This window comes from Vidua chalybeata, chromosome Z (assembly GCF_026979565.1).
Source record: "Vidua chalybeata isolate OUT-0048 chromosome Z, bVidCha1 merged haplotype, whole genome shotgun sequence".
NCBI classification, from domain to species: domain Eukaryota; kingdom Metazoa; phylum Chordata; class Aves; order Passeriformes; family Viduidae; genus Vidua; species Vidua chalybeata.
Genome location: NC_071570.1, coordinates 13490452 through 13517531, shown reverse-complemented (window position 1 = coordinate 13517531; position 27080 = coordinate 13490452). Strand labels below are relative to the sequence as shown.

General features: G+C 37.7%; 1 protein-coding gene across 2 annotated transcripts; it reads right to left on the bottom strand.

Annotated features, from left to right (window-relative positions):
• Nucleotides 1-1162: 1162 nt before the first annotated feature.
• UBQLN1 (ubiquilin 1) lies at nt 1163-27041 on the bottom strand. Of its 2 annotated transcripts, none has more exons than XM_053932674.1 (11): nt 26771-27041; nt 15132-15283; nt 11270-11385; nt 9601-9863; nt 8743-8901; nt 7890-8133; nt 7249-7391; nt 6279-6362; nt 3749-3864; nt 3267-3435; nt 1163-2477 (listed from the first exon to the last, which is right to left on the bottom strand). In XM_053932674.1, exons 1-11 carry the CDS (start codon nt 26924-26926, stop codon nt 2322-2324), a joined length of 1758 nt encoding a protein of 585 aa, XP_053788649.1. In that variant the 5' UTR covers nt 26927-27041; the 3' UTR covers nt 1163-2321. The 2 variants fall into 2 exon arrangements, with proteins under 2 accessions (XP_053788649.1, XP_053788650.1); XM_053932675.1 differs by having other exon boundaries at nt 1163-2474.
• Nucleotides 27042-27080: the final 39 nt, after the last annotated feature.

Below are 27080 nucleotides of genomic sequence, written 5' to 3'. Positions count from 1 at the left end.
ATGTGGAGCCCAAAGGCAGGTTGGGTTGCAGTGACCATGAAACAGTGGAAAGTGAGATCCTTGGGGCAACAAGGAGAATGAGAAGCAAGATAACTACACTGGACTTCAGGAAAGGTGAATTTGGCCTCTTGGAGGATCTCTCTGGCAGAATACCATGGGACAGAGGCCTGAGTGTAGAGGGCTGGATGACATTCAAGGATTGTTTCCTCAAGGCTCAAGACTAATGCATCCCACCAAAGAGGAAATTAGAAAATAATGTCAGGAGGCCTGTATGGATGAACAAGGAGCCCCTGGACAAATTTAAAACACAAACAGGTAGCTTATAGAGCATGGAAAGAGGGAAAAGTAGCTTGGGAGTAATACAAAGAAATTGTCCAAACAGCCAGGGAGATGAAATTATTGCTGTTGCTGTTATTATTAGTATGAGAGAGAGAGAGAGGTATAAAACCCAAGAGAAACAAATGATAAACAGTACAGTGGCTCAGCACCCAATGTCTGATACCCAGCCTGTTCCCTTCACTAGCAAATGCTCCAGCCACACTGCCCTAGTTGCAGAAGGTAAAAGGAGGGAGATGGTCAGGAAAGCTAAAGCACTGACAGAAGTAAATCTGGCCAAGAATATCAAGGGTAACAAAAATCTTCTTTAGGTACATTAGCAGTAAAAGATTAGGGTAAGTGTGGCTCCTTTCAGGAGGGATTTGAAAGACTTGGTTACATAGGACACGGAGAAGGCTGAGGTACTTGATTTTTTTGTCTCAGTCTTCACCAGCAAGTGCTCCAGCCCCACTGCGCAAGTCACGGAAGGTGAGAACAGGTATTGGGAAAATGAAGAACTGCACTCTGCAGAAGATCAGGTTCAAGAACATTGAAGGAACCTGAACATGCACAAGTCCATTAAACTGACGCAAAAGAGCAATAAAAAGCAGATTCATTTCAACTTTTGTTCTGCAATCCCCACTTCATCTAAGCTAGAAGTCTTCCACATCATCCATCTCTTATTCTCTTCTGTGCACCTCACACCGCAGGAGTTGTTAACTAGTCTTAGTGCAGAACTGGTAAGTATTGCCAGAGCTTGAGTTCTCTCAAATGCTCTTAAGATGGACTGTCATCTTGATTTTTAGGTAATGATCAACTGCAAACACACTGAAACAAGATGCTTAAAGATTTTTTCAATTCATTTATTACCTGTGCACAAGAGAAGTAACTACCAATAGAAACTCAAAAGCTATACAGTATTTTTTTACTTGGTGGTCAAAAGTAATTAGAGTATCACATGACCATGAACAGAATTAATTTCTCCAATTACAAATCAGAATACATGACAAAATCTCAGTGGAACAAGCCAAATAGCCATAGAAGCAACTTCAGAGCACAAGGCTGTGACTCTTTAATTTGGACAATGACAGAAGTAATTTACAATAATCTGTGAATATTGAAATAATGTTATAATGCAAGTTTCTGTACAGTTAAATGTAAAGAGAAAACCAGAACTGTAATTCTAGTATATTTTAACTGAAGTTGCTTAGGCATTTTTTCTCAGATAGTTACCAAAGATTCTGGGCAGTTCTACACCAAATTCAAGGCCTATGACTTTTTTTGTGTGTGGGTTTTTGTGGTTTTTTTTGGTGGGTTTTTTTTTTTTGGTGGGTTTTTTTTTTGTTTGTTTGGTTTTTTTGGGGTTTTTTTTGAGTTTTGTTGTTTGTTTTTTGGTTTTTTTTGTGGGTTTTTTGTTGCTTTGGGGGGGTTGGTTTGTTTTTTCATTGCTTACAATTTCACTCTATTGTATTGTGTAAATCTCTAGAAATGAGCTGTCTCTGTTGTATATATTGTGTTTATACCTTAGACAAATTAAAAGATGGTAGATTACTCAAGTGGTATAAATCTTCTAGCATTTTGCTAATCAAGAAAAAAAAAACCATGCCAAAATCACAATAAGCAGTACTGGTACCCACAGCTTCAATTCATTTGTTTCTTTTTTAATGTGTAATCTACATAAATTACTACTGAACGATACTGTTTAAGTAGTAAATAAATTGGCCATTTGTAGGTCAGACAAAACTTGTTCATCCAACTGTGAAAGCTGATATTGTTTCCAAAAAATCACAAATAATGCTGAACAGAAGAACTGATGCACTCAAAAGTGAAAATGCATTGATTCCCAATGTCTGAAGAAAACTACTGCACTCCACCTTCAAATGCATCAAACTGGTTTTAGTTATAACAAGACAATCCCAAAAATCAGAATGAAATAAAGCAATGTGAAAGATTAAAGAGCTGTTATCAAAAATAAATTACATTTTTTAAAGTTAAAAGAAACACTGCTATGAAGGCTGAGAGCCAAGCAGCCTTTCAATAGCTGCACTGATGTCTCCTCCTGTTGCTATTAGTGCTTGTAAATTTGCTTCACGGTTCAGAAAGCCCATTGCACTCAGCTGTTCCAGTTGTTGCTGAAATCGAACTTCTGGATTTTCTAGCTGCTAAGAACAAAATTTCAAGCTATAAAAGCATAATACATATTTAGCAAAATACACAATTTAAACATAAGTGGGTTCTGCATCACTCTGTCTTTTCTAATTTTTGACTACACCTTTTTCAAGTTCCAAAAAATATATTCAAATAAATTAAATTAGCAACTAAAGAAATTTTTTTTTATTACAAGTCAGCAATGTCAAATTATCTACACTTATATACCATTCCTGAACTCCAGGAAAAACTGACAAATAGAGGAGGATTCAAATTAAATTGGGTACATGTATGTCCCATGAACAGTTTCTCAAAGATATGCATATTGCTGTTTTAAAAACAAAACAGAGCTCAACCTAGCAATGTGGAACAGCAAAGATTATGTTGTTGTTAGCAATCTTGAACATCACAGGATTTATTTTTCCTTGACATAAAGATCATTTCTTTTGTAACACTCCCAAGTATCTGTTGACTGAAATTACCAAAATCCTGATCGTTAGAAAGCTTGAGTTTAAGGCAAACTGTTAGCTGTGCTTTATAGGAAGATCCTGTTTACACAAACCCATGGCAAAATTCTGCACTGTCTTAATGGTGACCTAACATGACCTTCAGAGGCATGTTTTTAATCAGAACAGAGGATGTTTTTTTCAGTATTTACTTGCACAGCTGCAATAGCACTTTTAAGCCTCCTCTACCGACCTTTGACCAGAAGCATCCAGTGCACTCTCCCCTCAACTGTCTTCTTTCCAGTATTTTACAATTAAGAATAAAAGTATAGAATAGAATATAATGATGTCCATTACCTGAGCATTTGCACCAGCAAGTGCCTGCAACATCTGGTGGACAAACTGTTGGTGACCAGGTTCAGCAGTTCCTGAAGCTGTACTTGTATTTTCAGTGGAAACAGAACTAGGTACAGTGGATGCTGTAGGAGCTCCGCTGCTTCCCACTCCACCCAAACCAGGATTAAACCTGTATAAATTACAGAAAAAGAAAAACACCACTTGAATAATAAAGACTAGTTTGTCTCTTCTTATTAATTAGTGGGTACAAATTCTGTCAAAGAGAGGATAACAATTTGAGTAAAGTACTGAGAAAAAGACCAGAGTTATCACTGTTTAGGATTGCACACAGACAAATGTGACAGATTCTAAAACAAATTTGGTTAAACTAAAAAAGACAAGAGGATGAATCTTTCATAAAGACTGTATAAATCTCTAAATCTAAAAAGAATAACCAACACAAGGGAAGACTTCCTGTCCAAATTTGTAAGATCAATTCTTACCCTGGTATAAGCCCCGGTGCTTCTGTTGCTAATGTCTGCAAGCCCTGCTGAATCTGTAGCAGAGCCTGCATTGCTCTGGGGTTTGACATAGCTGATAACGTGTCAGGATTCTGCATCTAAGAGAAGGAGAGAAACTCTTCATTATATGTAGATGTTCCAAGGTAATTTTTATTGCTAGATGTCTCATAGAATCTGACATAATTTCAGAACTTGGCTTTTGATTTTGTAGTTGAATATTACAGGAAATCCTTCAGTTATTTTTTCTTCTGTGAGAAAACTTCCATAGAAGGTGAGCAATGAGCTCTCTAGATGTAGAAAAAGCCTTTTGAACAACAATTATACAAGAAGAAGTATTCTTCATTACAGATCTCAATCTTTCAAAGGCCACAAGACTGTGTTAGTACTTTATTTTAGAATTAGTTTCCTATATCATACTACTGGTAAGCAACAATGCTGAACATGATGAAACTTGACCAAAAAAATACCTAATAAAAAGTACTAAGTTCCTTTTTCCTAGCTGATTTCAGATCACAGCAATTTGATGGTGACTATTTGCACAAATCTTCTTATCTGTAGTGCTCTTACAGCCTGAAATGTAAACAAACATACTGGAAAATATACAAGCAAGCAAATGTGAAATATTCAAGGATTCTCAGTCTACTGTGACTTCAATTACAAATTGGCTTTCATATAGTCAAATGATTTAGAAAGCAGATCCTTTTCATTCCTGAAATGAAACATCTAAAAACCTCATTATTTTAGACACAAACACAAAACTAGTGGCTTATGCTCAGCTTTGCATACAGATGCAACAGGTAAGTGAAAAGCAATGTGTCAGTTACAAATAACACAGTTTTGGTAATCAGACCAAAGACCAGATAGGCTTACTAATCTTAGCAACTTCCCCCTGGCAACTAGACCAGGTTACTTTTGCTGAAAAACCACATTTGATTAATGTAGAAATCACAGATTAAGGTGAAACTTCCTCTACTCCAGAGCAGAACTGCAGAATAAGACTTGAGGAACTCTGATCTGAGTGCCTAAAGAGACTTCAGAAGAGCAATTAATATTCTCCATTCATCCCTTGGACTTTTATCTTCATGATAGCTAAAAGTCAATGAATAAATGTATAGTAGATGGAAAAGATTATTTAAATTTAAAGAGATAAATATTTTGGGGTCTCCAAAGAAAGCTGCTGCAACTACTTTATGAAAATATTTAAATCTTCACTTACTGTCTGCTATTTGAAGCTGTCTTACATAAATGCTGGCCCAACAATTCTTAGAGCACCTAGGTGACCTGAATATCATCTCTATTAATGTTATTAATGCCAGTAGCTAGTTCTGCTGGGCAATTGCCCTTAATTGCAAAAGATGCCTTCCATTATGCAGATTCCATGGTTTCTATCTCCCAATCCCATAATATAAACACAGGTAGATAAGCAAGAAAACACAAGTTGAAATACTGCCAACATTCTGAGAATATCCAGATAATTCTCCACATCTCACCTGCTAATGATCATCTAACTTCAGACAGTGAATACAACAGAGACCTATTTGTACAGATAAATTCCAAGGTGATAATAACAGAAGGAGCTACACAAAGGAAACAGATATGATTCCTAGTGTGCCTTCATTAATTACCAATTACTAACATATTTCAAAACAAATGTACGCTAGTATTCTTGGATACTACTGAGTCATTACAAAGCAGTGGCAATACAAGACACCACAGCCATTCATGTGGTTCAAACAATATAAGCTATCTTCTGAATGCTGAACATGCTACTGTAATTCATGTACATGCTCATTATTTTACTCATAAAACCTCCCGTGTGCAGTCAGATCTTGGTAACACATATTTACACTGATTTGCAAGGACTGCCCAACTCATGCAGCAGATTAGGTTTTCAATCCCTACAAAAATCTTGCTTGCTTCTATTTAGGAAACACAGTACTACTACACACTGTGGCAACTAACACCAAATAGATACCTGGGCTGCAAACACAATGTTGGTATGAACAGAAGACAACAGTGGAGCAATCTTTCCAGGAAAGACTTCAAAACTCACTTCTTTTAAATTAGCTAATGACTTGGGTCTTTCAGGACATGCTCTAGGACCTCTTTTCCAAATATTTAATGCAGGTTTGAAGAGATATGAGAAAAGCACACTGAAACTTTAACTAGTAGTGTGAAAAGTACTATTTCTTTTAATTTCTGAAATAAATCTTGTCACAAACAGGTGTTTTCTGGCTGGTGTGCAATAAAAGCATTTATTCCCTCTAAGCAAAGAAGCAAGAACAAATCTTAGTGGTTGTGCTAGTCATAGACAACACTTAGGTTTAACTTTTGAAAGAGATGGAGACATTAGCAAGAATATTATCAAGGGACAATCTAACTTAGTATCTAAAGCTAATGAGAATATATTACAGAATCTAGCTATTAAGCAAATCAAAGACAGGCACCAGTTACTAAAAACATTGCTCATTGACTTGGAAGACATTTATTAAGAGCTAATATCTCATCTTACTTGCTGAAGGAAAGTAGGAAGTTGTTGTCTCATTTGTTCCTGAAGTTGAGGATTTCCAACAAATAAAGGATTATTCAACATCATCTATAGGACAAAAATATTTAACTTCAATGATCAAGCAGTAAAAACCACTGGAGGTTTAAAAACAACTACAGATAATCCAGTAATAGTCTATGAAAATTACCTCATAGAATAATAATCATCTACTCCTTTGGCCAAATTTTTCTGGGGGTGTCTTTTTTTTTTGTTTGTTTTGTTTGTTTCACTTTTGCATCATTGGGTTTTGTTTTATTTTTTTACAAATAAGGCAGTTTTGCCAAGTATTACAAGAAAATCCTTTTCTGTTCAGCCTCCACTACAAATCTTTTTGCTATAAATATCATCTGAAGTCAAGGATATTTCCAAGTATTTAATACAGAAGAGAGAAGAGGTAATATTTTTTCAATATTACCACTTTAAATAAAAATTCAAAGCACTTCTACAACACCATTCATAAAACAGCATCTCCACTTTTACAATGAGCACAGGTCAGAAATGAAAAGTTAAAGCCAGAGTAAAACAGAGATAGGGCACCAAGTGCACCCCCCGCTGTAAAACACAGATAGGGCACCCCGCCCCCGCTTCACTTTTCCCAGACTAGACGGGGTATTTATTTACTGTTAGCTCTACCTTAATTCATAACCAAAGCACTTGTTTTGTCTGTTTCTAATGCTGGATCAAAAGTTTAGGGCTGTGCAAAACATACACAATCCCACAAGTGATTTTTGAAGCATGTGAGGCATGATATCCAATTCCAAATTGAAGAAACTTAAGGCAACAAATTGTTCATAGTAAGTAGGTAATAATTTCAGTGACTTAGGAATTAACAGTAAAAACTGGCCCATTTGCCACAGGCAATTGTTGAGCTTTTGGGTTTTGTCTTTTTTTACTTTAATATACACAATATATTACTATACCAAATGCAATTTACCTGTACTGCAAGATCAGGATTCTGGCTTAATGATTGCATCATGCTTCTCATGTAGGGTGCAGACAACATATTCTGCATAAGTTGTGGGTTTTCTGTTATCTGCTGTAGTAAGCTCTGCATTCCTGGTGTGTTGAACATACCAGCTTAAAGAAAAAGTAAAGGGCACATTAGTAAGCATTATTATGATTACCAACAGAGAAAGTACACTATCTAAACCCAGAATATAACCACTTGGTTTTCATGAGTTTAAGACCCTGAATCTTACCTCAGTGCAGTTCTGCTTACAGAGACATATCTACCCTAGAAGTTAAGAGAGACATTGTACCCAACACACACTCCCATCAAATATCCACATTATTAGCTGTTTTCCCACTTGCCTTAGAACAGAAAAAATACTACAATTCATCTACAGATTCGCTACCTTTGTTATTTTAAGGCAGTATACAAGGATCATTATCACTTAGATTATTTTTCATATTTATTTTTCCTATTTTTCTTCAGAGGACTTTGATAACAGTAAAATGTTCTACAAAAGCAAAGAGGAACAAAAACTGAATAAAAAACTCTCTTCCTAATGAAAGAATAATTTCAGTAAGCTTGCAAGTATGTGCAAATATATACAGTTGCAATAACAAACACACCTCCAAGCCCAGGTCCCAAATTTGGTCCAGTTGAGCTCTGTCCTGTTGTGCCTGAAGTGCTATTGTCAGCATTACTGCTGCCACTGGTCTCTCCACTAGTGCTGGTATTTGTTGTGGAAGTCTGTGAGCTGGACTGAGGAGCCCACGGATTTGGCAGAGGATCTCTATTTTCTGTACGAGATGGCTGATTGTTCCCTCCTGCTGATGCATTGCTTACTAAAGAAGCAAATGGGTTACCTCCAAACTACGAAGGAAAGCAAACACTTATCATCTACAAATTTCTAAATTATACATGAAAATAAACGTTTATGGCTTCTAATCAAGTTATACTCATTCAGTCTACAATAATTAAATGTAAATATTGTGAAAAGACACTAACACTGAGAAATACTAGGATTCCCCCTAAAAATGAAATAATATTTCTTTTTGAAAGTAGTGTTGCTACTGCATTGTATTTTGATCACAGTAAAATTCTGTCTTGCATACTGGATTCTGATTTTAAAGTCTTTTATTCTTCTCGCCTTCAGTTCAAAGTTTCTAAAAACACCCTTAAAAGGATTTTACTGGACCTCCAAATCTTAAGCCAGTGAATTAAAGGAATTAAAAATTAAGTAACAAACTAATCTATTAACTTTAAAATAGCATCTCAATCACACAAAGTGATAGCTGTATTTCTTCAGGCTCAGAAGAACACAGGATTTTTAAAGCTCTTTCAAGAGCAAAAGGCTACATAACAACTTAAAGTTTCAAGAATTGTTTTGTCAAGTAAGCATCTGGAAATTTGAAATACTTAAATTCTTTTATGCAAAAAAATAAGTATTTCCTTTCTGTGTCATTTGTAATCTTTTCTCACCTGTTCCTGTGCTGCATTCAGTATTGGCTCCTGAATGTCTGTGTACATACGCCGCAAGGCATTGTATCCCCCTGGTATACTTTCAAGGTTGCTCAACGCTCGGTCCTGGTTTCGCATCATTTCCTGCATCATTGCAGGGTTTCTAGCAAGTTCTAGTGTCTAGAGAAGTGGAACGTTTAATCTGTATTAATAAGAAATCCATTCTAAAGTGAAAACGTCAGCATTTGGCAATATCTCAGTTATCCCTGTCTAACCTAGTTTAAAATTATGATTAGAGCTGAATCAACCTGTCAGCTCAGTGTGAATCAACACAATTGGGTATTTAGCCAGCATTCTACCATAATTCTATTTCTAGCATCACTACAGCAGGCAGCCTGTAGTATGAAATTTAAAATAAATACATACAATTTCAAAAGCATCTATTAATCTCTTTGGGTTTTGATACATTTTGGCACGACATATCTTATTTATCCTTTAATTTAAAAAGCATTTAGAAGTACTCACAGTAAGACACAATGAAAATATGCAGTATTTTGGAGAATTACTACTTATGGTAAAATTGCTGGCTAGACAACAGATTTCAAGGGCAGACAACCACATCCACTTCTAGCCTCAGAAGACATGTATTCAATGACTTCCAAAAACTATGCTTCAGATTTTCTGAAATATCAGTCTATTTTGGACATTAACAACAAGAAATGTAGACACTGTTTTTCTATGGCAACCTTTTATGGATTTTGAGTAAGACTAAATACTTCAAGAACGCTTACACACTCCACTAAGCATGTCCAATTCCTACTCTGTTGTTTACATAACAGCAGAATCACAAGTCATGAACTAATAGATCTTTCTACATACCTGTCTCATTATATCTGGATTATTCAGCATGTGACTGATTTCTGGATTTCTCTGCATCAGTTGCTGCATTTGAGGGTTAGCCATAATTAACTGCCTCATCAGGTCGGGATTTGAAAGCATGCTCTGAACAAATGGATTCTCCATTATCTGAACCATCATTTCTGGGTTGGACATAAGTTGTCGTTGCATCTGACTTTGCAACTCCGAGAAGTTTGAAGTATTTAAGCCCAGGCTACTCAGGCCTGCCAAACCTCCAAGGCCACCTTTAAGAGGATGAAAAAAAGGATGTGACTGACTATACTTCCAATCACATCCAGATTCTTTCTAAATACAAAATACTTGAACGTATCTCATACTTCAAAGTAACAAAAATGAATGGGAAGTCCCATCTTCTGCAAGGATGTTCAGGAGTTCTCACTATGGATATGCTTCCTTAAATAACAAGACACATAACTAAAAATTCTGCAAACTTTATTCTTAAATAAAACTTGTTATAATTCTAATAACTTTTCTTCTCATTTTCCAAAGCCAAGATACAAGAAATGTTTTGAGTTTGGGGGCTTTAGGTCCATGTCTTGCTCCCTCTAGCAACACTTAACAATTGCATTTGTAATAATCATTTATCTGTCTCCTCTTGGTTAGACTATAACTAAGAGTGAACTCCCAATATGAGTAATATTCCCTATTCTAATTAAATGCAGAATCTGCGTTCCTCTTGGTAATAATGCACCAAGAGCTAATTATGTTTTGAATTTTTGTGTTTTGCTGAAGCCAGATAAAAAGTTTCACAAGGTACTAGACAGACCAAAGAGCTATTAAAACCTAAGAAATCATCTGCTTACTGTAATTGGCTTTTCCAATTCTACCTCTTCCCCACTCCCAAATGCAAAAAAAGGACAAAAAAGAAAGAAAAAAAACCCCACTGCAACTATGGAAATAGGTTATAATTTTTAAGTCAACAGACTTCAGCCTCTTCATTCATAGAAGTGAAGACTCGTAACACTATCAGACTTGAAACCTGAGAAATACTTAATTGTAAGATTAACAGCAATTTTGTTGCTTTTATTGCAGATCTTGGCTTCACGTTACAGGTCCAAACTTCTATGATTCATCTGTATTCAGGTAACAGGAATTCAGATGCACTTATAAGTAGTACAAGGACACTGGAAGGCATTTCATTACCCATAGTGCCAAAATATAGCATCAGTAGTGCCTTACCACTGAAGGTGAAACAGTACAAATCTTGTAGTGAAATTTGTGGTGAAACACTGGCACAGTTTATCCAGGGAGCTGATGGATGCCCCATCTCTGGGGCATTCCATCTCTGGAAACATTCGAGGTCAGATTGGATGGGGCTCTGAGCAACTTAATCTAGTTAAAGATGTCCCAGCTAATTGCACAGAGGTTGGACTAGATCACCTTAAAAGGTATCCCTTCCAACCCAAACTATTTTGTGATTCTATATAAAACTAATGAAACAACTCTCCTCTGGTAACCAACTGATCAGAAACCTTCTACAGCCAATTCAATATATATCTGTAATCAGTTTTTTGACTGATGTGTTTGTTTGGGTTTTGTTTTTCAAGTTCTGTCTACATTGTAGTACAGCTTTAGGGACGATTATCAGAATCCAAGAGAAGAAACCATACTACCTAACAAATATCCTTACCCAAGCCAAAGGGATTACTATTTGTTGACGCTGGTGTTGAGGTGCTACTGCTTGATGTTGATGTGGTATCAGTACTCCCAGTGGTGTTTGCCTGTTGAGTTGGGTGGTCTTGTGATCTAAAAAAGCAATTTTAAAACTTTATAGAGTGTAACAAGTTATTTTACATTCATTAAATGTAGCTATAGTATTATACTTCAGAATCTTAAATTACATTTTGATTGTTGGTCAAAACCCAGTTATCCCCAGATGGCTTCCTGTAATAAATCTTTCTCAGACACCTGTCATGTCATCAGTTTTTCAGAACCGTAGTTTCAAATAGTAAAAAACCCAGATAGGTATCACTGCAGCCATTACCACTTTCTTATCTTACCACATGATGCTTGCCAATCAATTGTTTTCTCTGTCTTTATCTTGCTTTAAGGATCCATGTCTTATTTCACTATACTCACATACTACTGATAACATGCCCAAACCTTCAAGAAATAAAGCCTGACAAATTTAATGTGGAATTTATTTCATGTCACATCTCTAATAGGATGCTTTATTAAATGTGAAATTCAGTTAAAGTCACATTTTATTAGAAGACAAATCTCAAACTCTCAATAACCTTTAAGACTTCAAGAAAAGGCTGATAATCACATCACGTGAAGCTAAAGCCAGCATAATTTAGCACAGACTCTAAAGGCTGCCCAGGCTGTGTATTCACCACACCCTTCTACTGCAAGCAAATGCTGCCATGAAGTAAAGACAAATGCTGCCATGAAGTAAAAGAGATCAAGGAACTGAGCTTGAATAAAGCTAACCTGACCTCTCTGTTCTAAAGAAAAGAGACTACTTGGAAATCCAAATCAATTCTCCACTGTGGTTCAACAATCAATAAGTACCTATATTTGCAGTACTACAGAATAAAACACTTTTTAAAACTATGAATTCAGATGTCACAAAAAGATTTGAGAATTTCAAAGTACCCTAGACTCCATAGTTCAGTTCACCTTGGAGGACCTTTCTCCTATAACATAACTCAGTACTTGCTCCACTCAAGCAAACATCAGAACTATACCAAAACTCAACTATACCAAAAAAAAAAAGAAAATCAGAGAGATGCCTTAAATGCAGATATTCTCCTGAGGTTTCTAAGAGTTCTTTAACTTCATTATCAGCAACTGCAAACTTTGAACACAAGATGACTATAATCAGCCAAGCAGCTGTAACTTGAATGAGAAAGATTATAAACTGTATACTGATCGTGATTCTCCTGCTAGAGATATTTGGTTTTCTTTAATCTAGAGAACACAAACATCTTTCCTCCACAAGCAAAAGAAAAATAATAAGCATCAAATCCTATTTGTATTTTCAACTAAGAAACTATTTTTAGAAGCAACTACACTGCTTAATGTCATAGACATGGAAGGTTTCTCAAAAGTCTGACAAGAAAAGTAGATGACACTGAAACTTGAAGTTCAGTAGTGCTCCCATGCAAATCAGGGCATTCTCTGAGGATAATGGTTCATGTAAGTGTCAAGCCTGTGAGCCTCCAGTCTTCCAGTGATATTCCTGTCAAGTGCACATTGCCTTTTATATCCGTTTTGCCATTATGTTTCCTCCCAGCACTTGTGAACAAATGATACCTGTTGACCTAGAACTCTATTCAGAAATTCCATGTTATCTTCACTGCCCATTGCTAATCCCTCACTGCTACACTGACACTGTAGAAGATAGGTTACAAGATTGCACTAAAAGTCTGTAGCAGTCTGGAAAATGTACCACAGTAAAAAAAGTAATCTTGTTTTTTTAACAAGCATTTGGCTGGGATATATGATGATTCCTGTTTTGAAATTACACATATAGCATAGCTTAGAAGGGAAAAGATCACTTTCAGATCCAGTTTTGGAAAATAACTTACTTATTCAGATACACAGCAACAACAGTAACAGCAAGAGTCAACAGAAAAGTAACTGGCATAGCATAAAGTAGGTGGGAACAAATCAATCTTGATACTCAAGGCAAAAAATCAGCATGTTCCAGACCACTCTGGCAGGGTCTAAATCTTGTCTTTTGAGAAAAGCATTAAATAGAGATATTTTAGCAGGACAATGCTATACTTTCTCAGAAGTGATTTTCATTCTCTCCAGCAGCTTTTAGCATGTTTTTACTTTATTCAAGCAAAGCTAGAAGGTGAAAACTTCGATGCACCATTTGAGCACAGCACAGGAACATGTAAAGGATCTGTAGTTCTTAGTTCATACTTCATTTTCCCAGACATGATTAAAACATTCTGCAGATAATAGAAATAGAGTCTTCTAAAATTATTTAAAAAATAGCAGGTACAAATGAAGACATGGAGTGCAATGCTGATAAGACAGATGCATGATAAGACAGATGCAGGAACACCAAAAATTCCCCAGACACACATTTGACATTTGTGCTCCTGAGGGTTCCTCTGCTCAGAGGCAAAGTGCAAGAAGGTCTAAGAGGCTGGCAGCGGTATTTCAGTATGTACAGCTATAGTAGGTCCAAACTATAAACCCTCTGAAGACAGTACAAGTCAAACGCATCCTCCTAGTAGTACTCATGGTGCCTCTCTGCCTCACTTAAGACTGCAGGCAAAAAAAGCAACAAAAAAAAAATACCAACAGGAGAATACTCATTCAGATGCAAAAGGACCAGCACTGCAGTATTAACTAATACTATATTCAAGACTGGCATGGCTTGTATCAGTCTAAATTTCAGGTGGAGAAGGCACAGGGCAGGAAAGGGAGACCTCTGACAGTACAAACATGTATTTTGACTCCAGGACAGAGAACATAATCCTTCCAGGGCATGAATATAGAACTGAAGGTATCAATTTCAAAAGGCACCTGCATTTAATGATAATGATACTAATTTCAACAAGAATTTGTATTTAATGCTAATGTTACTAGCCAGCCTTTGTGTTTTGGTAAGGCCTTGAAAGGCCTATTTCTGTTCTCTCCTATACTCCATGCTCTTTCCTTCAACATATGACATTTTCATATCAGAGGGGATCCTTACCATAAACAGGAAAGACCTAAGTAGAACAGGAGCAAAACCACTTTGACTCTAAAAGAATGAACATGTTATTGACTAATGTCAAACTGCTTTTGAGGGATCTATTGCTCTACTTGTTGGAAGGAGTTTTGGGCACTTCACAGGAAGTGCACACACCATAGCTAACTGATACAGCTTTTTGACCATCATTCTAATGCTTCTTCACCAAAGGAAAAAACAAAAAACAAACAAAACACCAACCAGGAAAAAAAAAAAATCTCCAAAAAAATCCCAAAACTCCTTAAAATTGAAAGTCTAGTTCGACAGATAAATTCATTACACTAAAGCAGTTCCCAAAAATTTTCTTTCCTTGTTTTACCAAAACAGTCTTTATTCACTGTGTTGGTAAAACAAGGAAAGAAAATTCACTGCAGAGAAAAAAAAGAAAGATTCACTGCAAGTTTTCATTTGTGAAAAGAAATTCTGCATAACACACATTAATGTATTAATGGATAGTAAGAGATGATATCTAACAACTGTGAAGCCAAAACACAGCTGGAACGAAAAATAAAAAAGCTATATAACAAAAACCAACCAACCAAAAAAACTCCCCAAAAACAACCAAAAGAAAAAGTAAAGTATTTAAAAGCATAAGCCAGATTAAAATACGAGGCAAATAAAAAAAAAAAACCACAGTAATTTCATAATTTCACTGTTGTCCTGCAGCAGCTGTAACTAAGGAGCTGATTAAGGTGATTTATTCAAATCTAGTTTTGCCCAACAGAAAACTATTAATAATGCAGAGTACTTTAACTTCTCTAGAGATAAATAGAAGACCACTTGTTATTAAGGTTACCTGTTTTGTGTTTTGATAACCAGGTGAACAGTGAGTCCATCATGAATTCCGTGCTGAGTCAAAGTATCTTGATCTTTTAAAATTTTTCCAGCAAATATCAATACAAGCTGATCAATGTGGGACTTGAAACGCTTAGAGATTTCTTCCTTGAACTAAAGAAAAAAATTAATATTATACATTTATATAATTAAACACTGAACTGCAATTTAAAAAAATAATTTAAGAACAACCAGTTTTTCACATTTGCTATAGCACCTCACTTGTACTGAATATTCGGTATTTCACAAACTAGAAATACTTTTGTTTCCTGAACTTCTTTCTGTCCATGGGAAGATGGGAAATATTTCTTTGTCATTCAGAAAAGGAAATCTGAAATATTTCACATCTAGATCATTAGTTACATAAGTTGTGACAAGAAAAATCTGATTTCTGTTGAAGACCACTGTGACTTCAATCAGGCATGCATCCAGGATATAAATACATACCAGTATATACAGTACTTAAACACACCCATATGTACATACATGGTAAGTATGCATATAATTGTATACTAGCAAGTACACACATACGAAATGTGCATACCGCTGAAGCCATCCATTGCTGAAGGACTGATGACACAATGCCACAAAGAGGATAAATCTGTCTAGACTTTTGCTTGAACTGAGTATACGCTCTCCTTAGATATATTTTTGCTGCCTTCCTTCCATTTGTCAAAACTAGCATTCCTTTCCACACAGACAAAACCATATATACTACACCTATATATGGCTCTGCTTTCTTACTCAATGCACGACACAACTACATGAAATGCAGTTACAGCCCAGGGCACAGTGAATAAACACATTTTTCATTTCATTGAGAAATCATAATCATACAAGACCTTTTACAAAAGAGACTGCTTTCTAACTAACTGCTTGTTAACTGTCCAAAACACCTAAAATAACAGATTAGCTTCATACACTTTTTTTTTTTTTTTCTGAGGCAGAGGAAGAAAATCATCTACACATATGGAAAACATAATGCTAAAAACATTGTTGAAAAGGAACATAAAGATCATCTAGTTCCAGCTCCTCTGCCACGGGCAGGGATACCCTTCCCAAACCAGGTTACTCAAAGTCTGGTCTGGCTTTGAATGCTTCTTGTGATGGGGCATCCACAGCTTCTCTGGGCAACCTGTACCAGTGTCCCCACAGTAAAGAATTTCTTCCTAATATTAAAGAGGGTAAAGTCATTACCCTTGTATCATCACTCTATGCCCTTATAAAAAATCCCCTATCATCTTTCATGTAGGCCTCTTTTGGCCACTGAAAGGCTGCTCTGAGGTCTCCCGAGAGCTCCTCTTCTCCGTGATGAACAAAAGTCTCTCAGCCTGTCTTGACACGACATGGGCTCCAGCCCTCTGATCATCTTGGTGGCCTCCTCCTAGCTCACTCCAGCAGGTCCATGTCCTCCTCTGTTGGGGTTCTCAGAGCTGGATGCAGCACTCCAGGTGGAGTCTCACCAGAACAGAGCAGAATCCTCCTCGCTCACCCTGCCGGCCATGCTGCTTTTGGATGCAGCCCAGGATACAATCAACTTTCTGGGCTGTGAGAACATATTGCTGGGTCATGTCCAGCCTCTCATCCACAAGCACTGCCAAGTCCTTCCCCTCAGGGCTGCTCCCAATCCACCCTGCCTGTATTTGTATTTGGGATTGCCCCAAACCAAGTGTAGGACCTTGCACTTGGCCTTGTTGAACTTCATGAGGTTCACATGAGTCAACCTCTCAAGCCTAGCACAGATGGCATCCCTTTCCTCCAGTGCCTCATTCACACCAGACTGACTGGCACATATAGTTGGGGTGCGCTAAATCCCACTGTCTGTGTTACTGACAAAGATGCTAAACAGTGCTTGCCCCTGTACTGATTCCTGAGGACACCACTCATCACTGGTCTCCACTTGGACAATGAGCCATTCACCCCAACCCTTTAAATTTGTTATTCACTGAGTAGTCCATTTGTCAAAACCATGAGTCTCCAGTTTAGAGACAAGTGATGTGGCACAGTGTCAAACACTCTACATATGTGCAGGAAGATTATGTCACGCACTTTTTCCTCATCCGCCATCACTGCAACCCCATCACAGGCAACCATCAAATTTGTCCTTAGTGAAGCTGTGCTGACTGTCACCAATCCTCTCCTTACCTTCCATGTTCCTTAGCATAATTTCCAGGAGGCTCTGTTCCATGATCCTGACAGGTACTGAGGTAAGTCTGACCAGCCTGTAGTTCCCTGAGTCTTCCCAGTTTCCTTTCCCAAAAATATATGGATGTTCTCTTGCCTTTTCCAGTCTGTGGTAACTTCCATGGAGAACTGCTACAACTTTGCAAATACAGTGGTTACTTAACTACTTTCTTGTCCAGTTCCCTCAGGGCCTATGGATGTATCTCATCAGATCCCATGGGTCCTGAACCTTATTTTCCACAGAGGATGGTTCTTCATTCTCCCAACCCCTGCTTTCACAAACTTGGGACTGTGGCTGGAGCATTTGCCAGTGAAGGGAAGAGGCTTGGGCATCAGGAAGTGGGTGCTGAGCCACTGTACTGTGCATCATTTGTTTCTCTTGGGTTTTACTCCTCTCTCCCTCTCATTCCTTACTATGATTGTTGTTGTTATTATTATTAGTGTTGTTGTTTTACATATTAAACTGTTCTTATATAAATCCATGAGTTTTACTCTTTTTTTACTGATTCTCTTCCCCATTTCACTAGGCAGAAGGGAAGTAAGGAAGCAGTTGCATGATAATCGCTGGCTGGGTTTAAACCATGACAGATTATGATGATAGAAATTCAGGCAGTTCTAAAAAAAATAATTTTGGTGTTGTTGAGGTTTTCAGTTTGTACAGCATAACTAAATAACAGTATCAGTAAATTACAGTTTAAATACTTCATCCACCGGGAAAACCAAAAGCAGAAGTTCGACGTCACTGGCTGGAAATGATGAGCATTTCTGTCCAATTCTCCTAATGCAGTGACTCATCCTTTTAATTATCATGTAATAATTCAACCAACAATGTCAGTTCATTTGCTTTATTGTTCTAAATGCAAATTTTACTTCATTGTAATAATACTATGCCTTGTGGTACTACAAAGGTGTTCAGTCATATTTGGGCACAGAAAAGGACACAAAGTTGTGAAAATAATATTTCAACATACTTGAAACCTGGTGTATTCACGGAAGCTAGTTCACTGTACTCCTCTAGTATCTGAATACAGCAAAATAATGTAAAATCATGTGTATTTTTTACAAGATTATTAGAAAAATATGTGGAGAGAAACACAGTGGGAATCAGACTAAAACACTGGACTAATGTCTAGAGAGAGGCTTGGTTGTCCTAGGGAGAAAAGTAAAAAGCATTCTTAACCAGAGTGAGTTGATTCAAGGTTACATTCTCCTCAAAGCATGGCAACTTGTAGATTTGAAATGAATTAGAACAAATCCAAAGCTTGTCTTGTTGAAGGACTTTGAGCAAATTGCCATTTTACCTCAAGTTAACTTGTTTACATAAACTTTTTTTGTTTTGAAATACAAAAGCAGAAGAGGTTTTCATATTGAGAACACTCATTGGCTTTTTAGCAGCACACCAGCACTTCTTGTTTATACTCTCAATTCCATGCCAAATACCTGTATCTTCATAGCAACTTTAAAATAATCACCATTAAAAAGCTGCCTTTTTTTGTTCAATGTTAAGACACATGGAAAAAAAAACCCAACTCTCTGAAGCAAGCTACGACTTTTACTACACCTGCTCAACATGACTGCCTCTCAAGGTTTTTGCAAGGTACAGATGGACACCATAAAATGTTGATGTCTAGTGTTAAACAAATGCATACTGGTACCCGAGCTAGTCAAAGCAAATACTTTGTCACCAAACAAAGAAAATATCTGAATACACATGAAGTAGAACATCTGACTAAACCAGATCTTGTTTTGCACTGTCACTTTGCAGAACAGATCCATAATTTAAACATTAACCTATTAACATCTGACAACCTGGCCTTGGAAGAACTTGGTAAAGTGTTATTCCAGGTAAAGTGAAAGTATTAACATTCAAACTCTCCTTTGATATATTACAACCATATAATAGTTACAAAACTTCTGTTGACACATTTTATGACATCAAAATCAGCAACTGTAATAATCTTACTATCCACTCACAAAACATAGTGTTGTGATAAAGTAATAAAAAGAAGAAAACAAATAAATTTAAAAATATTTTCTCTTTTTTGAGAGAATTGAGAAAAATTCTCTCAACCTCAGCTTAGTAAATCATATTTAAAAATTAAATTACAGTAACAACCTGGAAGAGGTCTTGGGCAATTAATATCTATGTCCATTGAAAGTAACAGAAAACCGATCCCTAGAAACTTCAACCACTCTGAAAATGTTAAGCTACAATTTTATCCAGATGACTGTAAAAAAAAGTAAGATTTCTGACTCTCCCCACGTGAAACTCTGTTTTGAACACAATAGAGGATGACATGGAAGCAAATGTTTGTACACAGAAGGCTGAACTGCAGTTTTCATTCCTAGCAGTCTCTCAAATAGTTCTACTACAAAGAAAGATTTTGAAACAGTATTACCTTGCTTGGCACTGCTGTTCAAAACACACCCATAATATTTAAACTTTCAATTGTTTTTCCTAACAACATACACAGTTAAGCATATTGACTGAACTCCTCTCTGTTTTACACTCACACTGAGCAGCATTAGAAGCACACTTTGATGAGCTCCAGATTTCTTTTATACAACAGAATTAATGGTTACAGGTCATCTTGACCCAAGAAGTAAGGAACCAAACACACTCATGGCCACAGCTGATAGCTGTGGTTTCCTTTCGGGATGAATCATGACCTGGACATCTTATAACTGACTTAAAGTGAGTCAGTAAAAACAGGGTTTCATTGCACAACTCTACGACACTATACAGGAAGGAAAATAAGAATTTGTCATTTCAAGCAGAAATACAAGCACTTTTGCCCCACAACAGATAAAGCACAGCTAGAAATAACACACAAAATAAGGATTCTATGTAAGAGTACTGTCTTTCATGTCTTAATGGAGTTACTATCTTATGGTGGCTTTGCCAATGACCCATGCTAGTTTCCTAACAGAATTATTTCCTCAAATGTCTGCAATCAAATCAAACTCACAAAAACCCCCACATTTCAAAACTCAAAGTCAGATCCTTGATGAGCCTAAAAGGCTAGCAGTCCATAAATGGTGAACTGCAGCAGTGCATGGTAGTGTAAAGGACTCACAACTCAAATTCTAGCCATTTCTATTCCCTTCAGGGATTCTTCAGCAAGCCACTGCACTTCTCCAAGCCTTTGTTCGGAGAAGCAATGCTTCTCCCATAAAAGCACTTGCCAATCTACCCTCTGCCTGTTAGTTACGTACCTGATCACTGGCAAAGCAACACAAACCGAAAATTCCATTTAGAATAAGCACTGTGCTGGCTCAGGCCAGGAAAGGGTTAATTTTTGCAGGAGCCAGGAGGGGCCATGGCCTGAACCCAGAGGTTGTTCTACACCACCTCTTGTCATTGACAGCAGCTGGGGAATGGAATCTCTTCCAGGGAGAAGGGGTTCCTTCTGGTCAAGAAAACATGGTGGAGGGAGATGTTCAGTATTGTCCATTCTCAAGGGAGTTTTTCCGTGTCAATCATTGATTTTCTTGCACCCTCTGTCATTAGTATTGTTGCTGTTAATATTTGTTTTCTTATCTCATTGCTGTTTCCAGTAAATTATTTTTATCTCGACCTGTGATCTTGACCTTTCGTGCTTCCAGCTCTCCTCTCCAGCATGCCTTTGGTTGACGGACAACTTAAGAAGAGTGAAAAGAGAAAAAGCTTTGCAAGTTACAGGACACTAAGATTCAACTTAAGCCATTGAGGTTTTTGTGCTGCATAAAAGTAGGAAATGCTTCAACTCCTCTCTTTCACTGTTATTTTCATTTTGAAAACTCTCAACTGTATTATACAACTTAACTAATTTATACAACATTCAACGTTATTTAACAAACAAATAAAGCACTCAGGCTCAGGGGGGAGAGGGAGAGGAAAAGGTAGGGGAGAGAGAGCAGCAGTGTGGTTTGGAAACTCAGTGGGGTCACTGAGTTAGGGAGTAACATTCCTAAAAAACAACAACACTGTTTAGCAAGAGCCAAAATCAGTGTATTGACATTATTCTCACACTTAATGCAAAACACAGCACCATATCAACTACTAAGAAAATTAGTCCAATCCCAGTCAAAACCAGAACACCACGTCACCATATCTTCCAAATTTTTAAGATTTTACCCTAACTTTACTCCCAGACAATGACCCTTCTTACAGAGACAAGGTTTATAGTCACTAGATTGAAATATTTTTCTGTTTTTTTTTACATTGCACTTTTACCACAGCTAATTATTCATTAAGGTTTTCTATGCTGTTGGCAATTTTGAACTGTATGTATGGCAATTTTTTAAAACTGTGTGACACCCCTCACTGAGGGTGAGGGATTTTAGCAAAACAAACTCACAGGACAAACGCATCTGACATAGATAACATTAAAAAAAATTAAAAAAAATAAACATGAATATCTTATTTTTATGCAGAGATGTATCTACACAAAAGACACTTCACACTACTACGTAAATAAGTTTTCTTATTTTACTGTGTCTGCCAGTCATTTATCAGAAAACACCTGTTGATACTTTTGAGTTACATCTAACTAAGCTAATAGTCAGGAAAGTCAATATACTTTTACTTCTGATGGTTCTGCTATCAAATAATCACCTACCATTGCTTCAAAACAATTCTGATATCACAAAATGATGGGGGGAAAAAAAAAACAGGTTAAGAAATAAGTATAATCAGAGTATACCACAAGGCAGACTACATAAAGAATCACACAGATGTGTTACAATGCACTGAGACACCAGACAATGGAAAATTTAACACTAAATGCTCCATGTATTCAAGTGCCTTGAGACACCTGAGAAACAACAGAAACCTGAATCACAATCCTGGAAACAAAGAACAGACTAGATTCCATTATACAGTTTCAACCTATTTTGTTTGTAGCATTCATTAATCCCTGGATTACAGAAAAACAGTGAAACAGAATTGGATCATGTTAAAAGAATTGTTCCTATAAAGTACAGTTTCTTAAAAAGTAAAAATTACATAAAATACTAAAAGCATATGCAAGCCAGGAAAGACGCTCCACTACCAAACTACCCAAAGCTTTAACAATTTAACATTTACACCTGTGTGATCTTCATAAAGCAGAAGACTACCAATTTGGGATTGTGAGAACTAGGCACAAAAATGAAACCCTGGATTTACTGATTTAAAGTTTCAACCATAAACAGTACTGAAATTTCAATAAGAAATTTAGAAGCTCTCCACTTGACAAAAATCAGTCTCAACACAATGGATACATATACACTCAAAATTAAGTAATTCAGGGACTTTATCTGTAGTTTAGTCTAGTGCAGAAAGCACATTTGTGATCAACTACTTTAACAAACACAGTAGAAGCTGTTAAATATGCTGTTACTGAAAACTGTATTCCACACTAATGAGATATTCTATTTAAAGATTGAAGCTAAATAAAAAGGGGGAAAAATCTCCAAAACCTGCAAGAGGATCTAATCTGTTTTCTGTGGAACTAAACTCAATTTCACTTACTCTTCCTGATGGGCATTGCTCTGAAATTTTCATATAATCAAAGGACTGGCAATCATTCTCTGCAAGAACTTTAAGTTTCTGAAATTATTAGCACAGATTTACTGTATCCACTGTTTGTTGTCCCAGTAGTTAATAACACACAGACATGTTACTCTGTTTCAGAGTTGTAATGCTCACAGAATGGACAACTCAGTATCTTTTGTTGTGCTACACACCCACAGACAGTAACTCTGGACCAGTTATAATAAACTGATGAATACAGAAAATGTCAACACAGGGCACTAAAACAAGAACACATCAGGAAGCATCAGCAAGCTTTAACTCTTCTAAAACTCCCTCATTCTAAATGATGAAGGTAAAAAAAATGAGTATTGAGGTTCCAACACCTCAATACTCAAACAATTCAAGTCATTCACTAAGACATGAAGGCATGAGTTGCTCCTAAAATGAGCATGCTTCTTCTTTGTTTACAGGCTTTACCAAACACATTAAGACAACTCTGCTAAGCAAGAAATTGCAAAGACTGTACTGCCACACAAACTCAGAAAATAAACCGAAGGAAAAAAACACAGAACAAGAGACAGTTTTAGTGAGCCAGAGTATCAGCACTGCCAGGGTCAGCTAAAGTCAACAAATTTATAGGTATTCCGTCTTTTTCCCATCACATATTCACTAAGTCTCTGCTCTGAGAAAGACCGGTATCATACCCAGTCAAGAATGTAAATATTTGGTCCTTGTCCTAATACTGAGCCAAACTGTGCTAAGCACAATCAAATTGTTTTCAGAAAATAAAAGACAGACAGACAGCAGTTGCAATCAACTGATTTCCCAGAGTAGCTTTGTACTTAGTTTATTTTCCAACTAACCTGCATACTGACTGCTCTAGCTGCATAACACAGGATGACAGTAACAAATCTATTCTCCTGAAGTCTTCCAATACAGGAAAAAATCTTGACAGAAAAGTTGCAGACATGGTTTACATTAATGGGGCAACATAAAATATAATTTTTTCAGCCCTAAATTTGACCCTGATGACACAAAATATTTTCCTGGAAAATCTAGGTTCATGTTCTAGCAGTAGTTGAAATGACCGTAAAGAAATAAACAACTCAATTCTTGAAGCTGTTAGCTATAGAAATATACTGAGGGAGTTGCTTTTGCTGTTTTTTTTTTTGTTTTTTTGTTTTTTTAGCCTACAAGTTACTGGCCCACCTATCTCAACTGTACAAACCACTTGCTGATCCCAGATGCATTTGAACAGATGTGCAACTTGCCTGGTATTTGAGATTAACCTATTCTGAAGGCTGGTTCTAGAAACACTGCATCTACTGTTGATGCTTATTATTATCAACAGCTCATTTTTCCAGTTTAAGAGAAAAAGCCAGTATTAGTCACACTACGGGGACAGTGCATTTTTTAGTGCTGTTTCATTGCCTGGGACTTCAATCCAATGGTCAACCCAGCAGGGCAATCTTACTTCCCAAGAATTAAGTCATAACTGCACATCTAATATTTTAACAACAGTTCCAAGAGAGAAAACACTCACAGCTTAAGGCATCTGTAGACAACAGGGACATCTGAAGTAGTGTGCTCTGTTAATTCCCTAAACTTTCATGACTGCTTTCAGTAAAAATTCATGCTCTTGATAGGTTGTACAACCATTTCAGTTTATGACAACTGTTTATTTGAAAACCTGGCAGCTCCACCAGTATTCAAATCTGAAACAAACCTGTTAAAGTTAAATGTATTATGAAATTCACAGCTGAAGTAAATCTCTTCATTAATTCCAAAGGACCCAACTAATGGCTGACTGCTTTACAGGACAAACACAATCCTCAGATTAAATTCAGTTTATGAATCTCTCTTTTGAAACATCCTAACAAAACAAAAGTCCCAAAACTGCAAAGACTTTTACAAAAACTGCATTGATGCTGCTCACAAATATATGGAGAACAGAGAAATGGAAAGCACCCCTTTCAGACTGAGATTGCTGGGAAAGCAGTGGAAAACACTAAAAAGCAAACATAGTCTTTTTACTTTTGGGAGAAATGTCTAGATCAAGCTTGCAGAGAGAGTAGCTCACTGCACACAACACTGCAGCTGCCAAAAGACCAGAGAAGACAAGAAAGCAGCTTCAATGCATTGGCAGCTGAGAAAACCTCAATGAAATTCAGGTCTGGGACATTTCTAACCCAAACACTGATGTACCAAAAAAACAAAACAAAACAAAACAAAACAAAACAAAAAAAAAAAAACAAAAAAAAAAAAAAAAAAAACAAAAAAAAAAAAAAAAACAAAACCACAAAACCAAACTGAATGTAGATTAGACATAAGGACAAAAAAAAGAAAATATAATAATCCTGAAAGAAATATTAGCATTTTCTCTATTCGCAGCAACTAGGTGAAAAAAAAGTCTGACAATCTAGTTGAAGTGCTAGCACTACATTTGAAATTTCAGAGCTTTTACTTCATCTTTTGTATCCTCTTCTATTAACCAATCAGCATCCTTCAGCTTACACTTAAGGAATGATGTCAAGTTCTGTATCTAGACATTAGTGGTCTTTCAGACATGTAATCTTTATTTGATGAGGTCTGCAATACCAATGACACACAAAAAATTGTGGAATAGCATGAAGTTGCCACAGTTAGAGCCATTTCAAGGAGAAAACTGGGAAATCCTATGGAAAATGAAAGAATTTCTGAAGCTAGCAACATCTACATTCTTTATAAGCAGAAGACTGCATTTTTACATTTTGATAGCATCTTTGCTATGATTTGTTGCTTTCTAATTTAAGTAAATGACGTTTTAGTCAATACTTGCACAGCAAACCTACAAAACTAGAAGACTTGCAGGAAACAGTATCGATGAATCAGCAGGTGTCACTAGTTTGAGACCGAGGCAGCTGGGGCACAAACTTTCACAGGAAGGCACAAAATCCCTAATAACTTGGTTATCTGACATAACCTCGTATGCTAAGTACCATATCCATAACTAGCACATCAAAGCACAGGAGACTGACGATTTTACAAACACAGTTCAAAGCTACGGCTTCCCGAAGTTGAAGGCCTACTTTAAAAACAGCCTACGCTGTTTTTAAAGCCAGCGTTAGATCAAAATAAACATTGGAAATACAGAGATACAAGTGACTGCGTATGTTTTCTACAGTCATATTAGCCAGCCAGTGAGACAACTACCACCAAAACCAGTCAGCTGAACAGGACAACTCACAGCTAGAAAATGAGAGAAGAGAAGGCTTTGGGGTGGCCTAATTGTGACCTGAAGGGAACTTACAGGAAGGATGAGGCAAGACTGTTTGCAAGAACATGTGCTGACAGGACAAGGGGCAATAGCTTCAAAGTAAAAGAGAGTAGGTTTAGATTAGCAATTACGAAAATATTCTTTACTGTGCGGGTGGTGAGGCACTGGAACAAGCTGGCCAGAGAAGCTGTGGATGGCCCATCCCTGAAAGTATTCCAAACCAGGCTGAATGGGGCTTTGAGCATGCTGGTCTAGCTGAAGGTGTCCCTGTCTCCGACAGGGGAACTGGAAGATTTTTAACGTCTCCTTCCAACCCAAACGATTCTACGACTCAATGACTTCACGAATGAGCTACATCCACCTTCCGAACCGGCCCTCTACAGCGTAACAGAGAAGTCGGAGAGGAGGGTACGAGGCGGCACATTTCTCCACCACCTCCGCTAGCCTCAGATGGCAGCAGTCCTCTCCTGGGCGGTGCAGGTGCTCGCCCAACAGCGCCCGGCGCGACCCGGCCGAGCAAAAGCTGCTTTGTCACGGGGCAGGGCCCTCGCCCCGCGCTGCCGGAGGCGAGAGCCGCAGGCCGGCGCTTCCCCGCCGGGCGGCGCTCCGCTCGGCCCCGGCCCCAACGTGGCCCCGCCAGTCAGCCTGCTCCGCCGCCCCTCACCTGCCGGATGCTGCTGGTCTCGGAAACGGCGAACTCCTCTTTCTCCTTGGGAGTCTTCACCGTGACTTTGATGATCCGCGGCTCGGAGACACCGGCGGAGTCGCGGGTGGGCGAGCCAGGGGGGCCCCCCGCGGGCCCCTCCGCTCTGTCCGACATGGCCGTGTACGGGCGGTGCGAGGCGAGGCGGGGCGGGCCGGGGCAGGGCAGGGCAGGGCAGGGCGGGCCGGGCCGGGGCAGGGGGCCTGGCCGCCGGCTCCCGGCGACTCCAGCCGAGCGCTCGCGCCGCGCCCGCGACACCGGAAACGGCTCA